The 9,683-nt window shown below is 38.2% G+C and overlaps 1 protein-coding gene across 2 annotated transcripts; it reads right to left on the bottom strand.

Annotated features, from left to right (window-relative positions):
* Positions 1 to 1,166: 1,166 nt before the first annotated feature.
* On the bottom strand, positions 1,167 to 7,891 carry snai3 (snail family zinc finger 3). 2 transcript variants are annotated; one of them, XR_006314099.1, is made up of 4 exons: positions 7,412 to 7,891; positions 4,572 to 5,204; positions 4,336 to 4,483; positions 1,932 to 1,993 (listed from the first exon to the last, which is right to left on the bottom strand). XR_006314099.1 is itself a non-coding variant. In XM_043706750.1 (3 exons), exons 1-3 carry the CDS (start codon positions 7,485 to 7,487, stop codon positions 1,812 to 1,814), a joined length of 891 nt encoding a protein of 296 aa, XP_043562685.1. In that variant the 5' UTR covers positions 7,488 to 7,891; the 3' UTR covers positions 1,167 to 1,811. The 2 variants fall into 2 exon arrangements, 1 of the variants encoding a protein (XP_043562685.1); XM_043706750.1 differs by lacking the exon at positions 4,336 to 4,483 and having other exon boundaries at positions 1,167 to 1,993.
* Between the last annotated feature and the right edge of the window lie 1,792 nt (positions 7,892 to 9,683).

The raw sequence follows: 9,683 nt of genomic DNA, 5'->3' as shown, positions 1-9,683 counted from the left end.
GCACAATTAATTGTTGCAGCATAATTGAAAATAGGATCTAAACTGCAAAGTTGCAGTCATTATAATTACATGAGCAAAGAGTGTCCAAGCCTACAAGTTTGATTCCAATTATATTCCTACGTTCCAAAGCCTGTTACTTAATACTGTCATATAAAACTAAAGACAAGAAATCACTTCTTGTACTTTAGGGAAGTTATATTGAATGTAGGTTTGCTCGCTGAGCTGGAAGGTTCATTTTCAGATGTTTTGTCACCATACTAGGTGACATCTTCAGTGAGCCTTCGGACCCAAGCGCTGTGATGATTTCTGCTTTCCATTTATACGTTTGGGTTTCTTTGGGTTGGTGATGTCTTTTCTTGTGGTGATGTCATTTCCTATGGTGATGTCATTTCCTGTTCCTTTTCTCAAGGGGTGGTAGATGGGGTCTAACTCAATGTGTTTGTTGATAGCATTCCAACCGGAACTCAATGCTTCTCGGAATTCTCATGCATATCTGTTTGGCTTGTCCTAGGATGGATGTATTGTCCTTCCTCATCTGTATGTAAGGATACTAATGAGAGGGGGTCATGTCATATTGTGGCTAGTTGATGTTCATAAACATATCCATATCCATCCTAGGACAAGCCAAACAGAGACACGCACGAGAATTCCTAGAAGGATGGCATTCCAACCAGAATTCAAATCAACAAACACAGAGTTAGACCCCATTTACCACCCTTTGAGAAAAAAGAACTGGAAATGACATCACCAACCCAAAGAAACCCAAACATATAAATGGAAAGCAGGAATCATCAGAAGTGCTTTGTTTGGAGGCTCACTGAGCAAACCTACATCCAGAACCTGAGCCACAAATCTTCTCAAAACTTGCTAAATTGACTCATGATACTGGGCATGGATAATGGAACCAGCACCTTGGTTGCACTAGAGGTACAATTAAAATGTCTTTACATGTTCATCTTTAAGAGTAAAGGTGAAAGAAAAAAAAACAAAAAATTCTCCCACATGCAGTATAAACAGTTTGTTAACTCAAAAAACACTAAATTGGAAGCAGCAGAGATTGGAGTGCAGTGAGACAAAAAAAGGCAAGTTTTGAAAGCAAGTTTGATATCTGTTCCACAGATTTTTAAAAAAACTTGCAATAATCAGAAATTGAATTCAATTCCCAGTTTTGACTAAACATATTCATGTTTATTGACAGTGGAGGAATTATTGGTGAGTGGCACAAACATTTGAATTTGGCTGGCAGGAGGAATGAAACACCTTCAGGCCATTTTCTTTTTCCACAGACTTCAGGGGCAGGTAAGAGAAAAGGGTGGGGCAGTCCTCATGACTATTGACAAAGTTTGAAAGAATAATGCTTTATTCTCCTGCCTGGACCACACATTCCTTTCAGTATCATTTCAATTTTACAGAAATCATATTCTCCTTTCAAGTTTACCTTTTCAATTTTGCAAAACACCATGTCATCTTTATCTAAGAAAGAGTGGGAAAGCACATTTCAACTTTCACCGAGTACATGTATTTGCTTTTAATATTAGGTTACTATGAAATATCCAATATAACCAAGTTATATTTTCACACAGTTGACAAGAAAATTTTATCACAACTAACTTAGTTCAGATTTATACTAGTGCAAAATGCCAACTGCAAGCTTGAGTCAGCATGAACTATTTTGAGCTTGGCGAGCCAGTAAGTATTTCATATGTACTTTCATTCTTTTAATGCTAAAAACAGGCACAACATATAATAGTTATGCCTTCAGCTTGTTACAAAATAGGTCGTCTTTTTGATCGAAGAATCAAAAATCTTTGTCAAGATGTAAGACAGCAACCAGCCTCCCCATGTTTGGAAAGAAGAGACATTCTGGAGAAGGTCTTTGAACAGCTCTTGCACTGGTATCTCTTCACATCAGAGTGTGTCTGCAGGTGGGCTCGGAGGTTTGAGCGATCTGCAAAAGCCCTGCTACAATGAGGACAGGCAAAAGGTTTCTCCCCTGCAATGGAGCAAGAATAAAAATGGAGCATCAGAGTATGAAGATGCCACAATCACTCACTAAAGAGGATGCACGATTTATTTTAAGTAAGTAAAGTAAGTAAGTAAAGACAGGATACTAAATTGCCACTTCATCTACTTTACAAGCAACAAGGATTTTCTCATCTCCACGCCATCAGCTTCAAATGCTCTTCTACAATCTCTTCATCAGGCAGAAGATACAGAAGCTTGAAGACATGCATCAATAGATTCAGGGACAGCTTCTTCGCAACCATTGTTAAAACTATTGAATGGACTCTCTAGCCTCAAATAATGCTGATGTTGGTATCGTTCATCTCTCTTGTACACTCTGCGATGTTTTCTGTATTCTTCCATCTAAATCTTTTGATCTGTACATCCTTGCTTCCCAAGATCTACCTTTACCGCTCATAAACAAAGCTTTTCACTGTACTTTGATTTATTTATCATTTGTACCAATCAATAAATAATTAATAAATAGAAATGAAGGAAAAACACTTACATCTAGAACTTTAGTTATTCCAGTTCACAATCACATTTAAGAATGAATGGGCAGCACAATGGCTCAGTGGTTACCGCTGCTGCCTCTGTCAGGAACCCAGGTTCGATTCCAGCGTCAGGCAACTGTGTGGAGTTTGCACATTCTCATGTCTGCTTGGGTTTTCAATGGGTATATGAATAAAGGTTTGGAGGGATATGGGCCAGGCGCTGGCAGGTGGGACTAGATTGGGTTGGGATATCTGGTTGGCATGGATGGGTTGGACTGAAGGGTCTGTTTCCATGCTGTACATCTCTATGGCTGTATGCAGGTTAGGTCGATTGGCCATGCTAAATTGCCTGTGGTGTTCAAAGATGTGTAGGCTAAGTGGGTTATTGATGGTAAACATTAGGTTGTAGGGAGTGGGCTTGGGTTTAGGTGGGAAGTTTGGTGTGGACCGAAAGGAACTTTTCCGCCCTGTAGGGATTCTATGAATATGTCCTTCTTAAATTCCTATCCTCTGATAACAAGGAGCTCCTAATTAAATCTTAAGTTGGGAAATATTTAAGTAAGGAAATAATTGCACCCTCATTCTGCACACTTCATTTCTGCACTAATGTTGTTTCATAAGCTGGTTTAGTGAATTATTTAAAACTCAAACTAGAATCAAGTCTTATGAGTAGTTCACTTTTATACAGTTGTGTTATTAGTTCACTTTAAATTATTTGATACTCAGTTTTTAAAATGTACCTGATTGTCATTTCATCATTCACGTCACGCATTTTGGGATTCCCCCAAATGGGGGAAATTTAATTCACTGCTTAATTGGAACAATGAAAATTTATATTGACCACTTAAACTAATACTGAAAGATTCCTGCACCTTTAATATTCAACCAACTACTGACTGCAAATAAGTTATAATAAACATGCAGCTTAACTCCAAGGCTCTTATGACAGTGGTCGTGTCCCTGGCTCTGGGTCAGAATCTCCATGTTCAAGTACTACCTGTGCTGAAAAATGTCTCAACATGTCAGAATAGGTTGGTTTAAAAGCTTAGCTACTGGGCTGACTTTGAAAATGCCACCTCAAAGTTTGTGCTGTCTTGCTAGCAATTAGGGCTTTGATCTCACCTTTTTGTTTGGTATGCCCGCAGAGATTCAGTTTGTGGATTTAGTTCAGTTATTTAACAAGCTGCCAAATTCCTAGAGAAGACCTCAAGTTAGGATATTCGAGCTTTGTTTGGGATTGTTTAGAGACAGAAATCAATACCTGTACAGTGAACTAGGCAAAGACTGAGCACTATTAAGGAGGTGGCTGACTGTATGAACAATCTTCGACAGAATTATTCTTGGATTGAGTTTCCACACAATATGCTATATGAATAAATAATAGTCTTTCCTCATTCCAACCAATCATTCTGAACTATAACAGTTCCATGCTTTTCAAGGATGGAAAAGACAAAACATAATTGTGTTTCTTGTTGGTTTATTCCTTTATTGCAATTTTTGGATATTTGAAACATTAATGGAAGGGCATTCTAGATTTCTAGTTCTATCTCAAGGAATAGATTTTCAAAGCCAAAGTCTGCATTCGACTTAACCTTTAGCTAGGAATTGAAAACAACAGGTCAGTTTTCCTAATTTAGGAAAGCACTCAGTTTACACTGTGTATATGACATTCTCTGATAAGACATCTAAAATTGAGAACTTCGTTCACATTAATGTAAAAATCTTCCAGGACCATTGCTTTAAAGATGGTAATTAATAGATATGAGAACCTGCACTTTGCCCAATTAAGAAACATCCATGAATACACAAGTTGCCCCCATCCACCCGTACTGGTTACCTTCAGTTCCTGTCAAAGTGGCACTTCTACCTACATATGAGCTTATGTAGTTTTGTCTGCCAACATGCACTACATATTAGGAAAGGGAATAAAAGAGCACATTGTAGCTGAGTCCAATCCGGTCATCATCCTCATTCACATTAATTTTCTAGAAGTAGAACATGGAACAATGATCAGTAGTGGGAAGATGGTTATTTATCACATTTTCTTAATCCTAGGGTTTGATTTGTACTTACCTGTATGTGTTCTGATGTGTCCCTGTAACAGCCATGGTCTTGAGAAGGCTTTACCACAGATTTTACAGACACAGGGCAGTGTGTGTGTCCTTATGTGCATCTTTAGTGCACCCAGGCTGACATATTCCTTATCACAATACTTGCAGTTAAAGTATTTTCTAGTCTGTGATTCACAATGAAGCTGTCTGTGTTTAGATAGCCCAGATAAAGTATTGTACACCTTGCGACAGTGAAAACACTCAAATTTCTCCTGGATTGCTTCAGCAGTGCTTTCAACTTCAAGGGTTTTTTCCTCAGTGTTGCTGTCTCCTTTTAATGCACCATTGTTTGTGGTTCTTCTTTTGGCTTTTGTAGAAAGGGACAGGTTAAGGTCATTCACTGTATCTCTTAGTGGGGTGCTGCTGCCTCTGACAGCCGTGCATTCCTTAACACTGATCTCCAGGCTTGGTTGGCTACTGAATATTGTTTCTGTTCCAACATTGGCATCTGGAGGAGGGGGCAGACACACCCGGAGACTAATAGGAGCTCTGTCCCACAGTTTTGGTGGGTCACAAATGATGGGAGTGAGCACTTCAACCTGGGGCATCAGTGGAAATGCCAAACCCTTATACATATAAGGTGAAAAGGCTGTTGCTGAAAAGAAAGCAAAACAAAACTTCAAAACGTGCAAGTCACTTTTAACCTAATATGTCTAGAAGTGCTATTTATTGAAGATTCACCTCTAAACAGTTTTGTTCGTTTACAATATTCCAACTGCATATCACAAATTAAATCCCAGTTAAATAAAAGCAAACATTTCTTAACTTACACAAATTGAATTTTCAGATCTGTCATTTCACCAGTTCTACAAGAAAATATTATGCAGGAGAATGTTTCTGTTTATTGGGTTAAAATTATTTGTTTTTTCTCTGATAAAAAACCCCACTTAATACAGTTTTTGTTTTGCTGAGCTTACACATGTATACATTGGTTGTAGTTCAGATTGCTCACAACCGTAATGGTATCTGTTTTAACAATTCAGAAAGTTACATTGTTATATATAAACATAAGATGGAGTTCTTTAAATTAGAAATGATATGTTATTGATCTTGCAGCTATGCAAAGTGCTAGTTTTGAATCAAAAAGAAAAACTTTTGTAGAAGATAGATTGTGTCACTGAAAGGGAAGAACGACCTGCTATAGCTAATGTTGCACCGCAACATCAAAAAATTCAGTGGAAAATCTTTTTCTATCATGCAAGGTTAACGACTATACAGGCCTCAAAATAAACCAATACTGAACTGGGGTGGATATTGTGCACAGCATTGATTTGCACTTTGCACATTCTAGAAATCTTAGAGGTGGAATTATGGTATGTCCAAGTTCAGCAAGTTAAATTTTTCTTTAGAAAGATTGAGATATAATTTGAGAGAGTATGTAGTCATCTGCACAGAAAATATATTTCTGGGGAAGTAATTGGGTGGGTGCTATTCCTAAAAGGATCCTTCAAAAGAAAGCAAATTACACTGGGCAGGAGAAAACTTGAATGTGAGGAATTGGAAAAAATACCAAACAAAACAAAATCTGATGATAATTATTTCACTCATTTAAGTTTGTTTTAAAACAAAAAAATATTAAATGATGTGTTTTAACACGCAAAAATTGAAGCATACAAGGTGTCAGGCTAACTGTGCCTCAAGTAGAATGATGGGGGTTGAGAGTGTGGTGCTGCAAAAATACAGCAGGTCTGGCAGCATCTGAGGAGCAGGAGAAACGATGTTTTGGGCATAAGCCAATTTCAGATTTCGGATTCCTGATGAAGGGCTTATGCCCAAAACATCAATTCTCCTGCTCCTCAGATGCTGCCTGACCTACTGTGTTTTTCCAGCACCACACTATCGACTAATCTCCAGCATCTGCAGTCCTCACTTTCTCACGTAAAATGGAGCATTTTTGAATTTAGTTTAAAAAGTGCATAATTAAAATGATTACGTTGCAGGTTGCTGTGATCCAAGCTTTCATTTATGCGAAGGAACAGATCTGTCAATTCCTCACTGGATAATTTCCCTACATCATATTGGGGAATGTATTGATAATGTATATCACACAGCTAATTTCTCTAAATTTAACATTATCCTTTAACTGCTAAAGTTAAAGAAATATCTTATCTGAAAAGCAATTAACAATGTCTTCCAGATAGTGAAAATTGACCTTGTATAATTAAATTTTTAAAAAAATATAACCGTAAATTACTCGTTTCACATAAATCACTAAACGAGTAAAGCATCCCTTGGTGGTTCCCAAGTTGAAAGAGGAAGTCTGGCTTGGAACAGGAAACAAGTGTTTAAAAATAAACTACACTACTTCAGAAAGAAAATGTAGTTTTATTAAAAATCAGCTCATGCCACACAGTCAGTAGGGAGGACAAAATAGTTAGAATAGCCTAAACAAGCACGCTGCCTATTTGAAGACAATACAACTCCTGAACTGGAGAAGCCAGCATGTGAATAAGAATGCAAACCTCGTGTGAGGCTCTGCACCTGCTGGGATTCTCTTTATTGTACAAGCCGCGCTTCTGCAAACTCTATTTGCTGAACAGCTTCACTGAATACAAAACCTTTCTTCGGTTTTAACGGGGGAAGGAAAATGCAGAAGCTTGTCATTCACGTAGTCACACCGTGACAGTTCAGATAAATATCAGGCACTACAATTATTTACAAGCCTTTCTTAAAAATAAACAAAAAGGCAATTTCAACAGAACTAACTCGTGCAAGTTACAAGTCAATTACACGGCGACAAACTCCAAAAGCTTGCTCGAACAACCAAAAGCAATTGTTTAAAACGTTTCAAAACTTCATTACCATTCTGAATTTCCAGCTGGCTGTAGTTGGGCTTTTTGGTGCTGCAATGCTTCTTAATGAGGAAAGAACGGGGCATAACTACTGCTTCTGCTGCTTTTCTTCCTGTAAAGACAGCATTCAGTCTCCAGCTCTTTGGAATCTGAAATCCGTTAGCTGAGCTTTCCAGATGGAGGGAATAAAAGTGACATAGAAGACCAGTGGGAGAACAAGTGGAACGGGAAACCTAAGCCCACTTGTGGAAAATATCGGAGAGTCAGGTGCACGAAGGGGAGCGGCGTGTGGGGCTAACCTTCATTAACATAGACCTCCCGTCAATCCAATTAGGGACAGTGTCTGTAATGAGGGGAGGAGCCTGGCTCAGGCTGATCTCCCACCCCCAGAACAGGTGCATCCCTGAACTGGAGGCTGACAGCCTGAATTCTGGACAATTCCTTCAGTGAAATGGACCAGACCAGGAATTCACATTGCACAAACATAGGAATAACATCACAGGTCAAAGAGCATAAAATGTCTCTCAAAAGCTGTGACAAAGTTCTCATCAAAAACAACGTTAGTCAGTTACTGGTAACAAATTAATTTCCAATGCTATTTAAACATTTTTTAAAAACTTTCTGCAAATCTGAATTGCCCTTTCCAGCGTGACATCGTCCTGTAGACATTTATCTGACTTGTAATGGAAGTATTTCAACAATACGTTAGTATTTCACATATAGTACAAGATTCCATGAAGGAATTGTTTTACGAATGCATGTCAGCATTTCAGCAGATACCTTCAACTAAATGTTTCCACTTCGTTCCTGATGTAAGCATTATTGTTAGAAAATCGCACGCTGTGTGCAGTATTTCCCCACCGTGCTCTCGCAGTGCGTCAGCAACTCTGAAGTGGAAACCCCTAACTCTCATTACAATTTGGCTTCTCTCAACGCTCTCGTCGTGCTCACAGCCAACAAGGCAGGGTCCACATGCAGATCGCTGTGTCCTAGCAAGCGAATGAATACTGTACACCCCACACAGCGTGTGTGTGTTAATATGTCGCAGGATTATCAATGATCCTTTCAGTATTTTGCTCTGCTGGGCAGATGAACTTCGTAATGAATGATCATGTATAAACTACATTGAGTTAATTTGCATTTCGAAAATTGTACAGAACCAAATTAACTAAAAAGCAATAGGTAACAGTTAATTTGATACTGCTGTAAATGATTTTCCAGAGCCAAAAATAACGAGGACCGTATCAACAAACTGAAAGTGACTGGAGAATTCAGTACGAAGAAGATCTCTGATGCTTAACTGGTATAGTCTACATGTGACTCAGACTCACAGCTATGTTGCTGACTCTTTGGTGCCCCTCTGAAATAGTCTAACAAGCGGCGTCAATTAGCTCAATTGGCTAAATTAATATTTATTTTTTAAGCTAGATCAACATAAAACTACATCTCTCAAATTGCTATTACATCAAACACAACTATCACTAAAATTGTGTTTAAAATTTCTTTGGTTAAAAATGGTTAGTGCAGTAAAGCACTTTTAATTTTAACTTATTACTATTTCCTTAATCTGATTTAACTCCCTTATACTATTCTTGCTAAAGTTTGATTGGTTCATGATACATCATGGGTTCAATGCCTGCACTGGCTGAAGTTATCATGAGGGATTCTCCTTAATCTGCGCCTCACCTGAGGCAAGGGGACCCTCAAATTAAACCATCACTAGTTGTCCCCTCTACTGAGGAAGTAGGAGAACAGCAACCTCAGCTTTTTCCAGGAGGCTGCTCAGTTCAAGGATATGCTAGTGACAACTACATTATGTGAAAGAACAAAGAAAGAAATTTCAGCTTCATGGAGTTAGGTCACATTGTTCTGACATTAAGCTAGACTGGTGAAATACTGAAATGGTCAAGGCCTATGGCAGATCTGTAAATTCAGGTTTACAGCAGGTCACACATGAAAATCAAATCTCTTCAAAATAAATCTACCCAGTATAATCAATTTTAACTATTTCCCTCACCTGCGATACCATTATATACTAAATATTTTCTTTGCCATCCAGGAAATAGCTTATTACTTAGCTTATACCATAAAATGTTACATAGCCCATAGAAAACTTTGGGCTGTTATCGTGTGATTGTTGGAGTGTTTTGCATATTTACTACAGCCCCAAACTCTCAGAATGAAGGGGCGGTCGAAAAATTCTAATACATTGTCTGACTTAAAAATTATTGGTAAAGATGTAGTGTGGGATTATTTTATAATGTGATAAATATGAAGCTTTC

The sequence above is a fragment of the Chiloscyllium plagiosum genome, chromosome 17, assembly GCF_004010195.1.
Source record: "Chiloscyllium plagiosum isolate BGI_BamShark_2017 chromosome 17, ASM401019v2, whole genome shotgun sequence".
Taxonomy (NCBI): Eukaryota; Metazoa; Chordata; class Chondrichthyes; order Orectolobiformes; family Hemiscylliidae; genus Chiloscyllium; species Chiloscyllium plagiosum.
This window is presented reverse-complemented; position numbering and strand designations above follow the sequence as displayed.

Bases quoted from the DNA above. Each gene is read 5' to 3' on its own strand.
- snai3 (XM_043706750.1), bottom strand. From the start codon at position 7,487: ATGCCCCGTTCTTTCCTCATTAAGAAGCATTGCAGCACCAAAAAGCCC. The intron at 5,205-7,411 runs GTAATGAAGTTT...CTTTCTTTTCAG, and splicing joins CCAGCTGGAAATTCAGAATG to CAACAGCCTTTTCACCTTAT. The intron at 1,994-4,571 runs GTAAGTACAAAT...GCTCCATTGCAG, and splicing joins ACACATCAGAACACATACAG to GGGAGAAACCTTTTGCCTGT.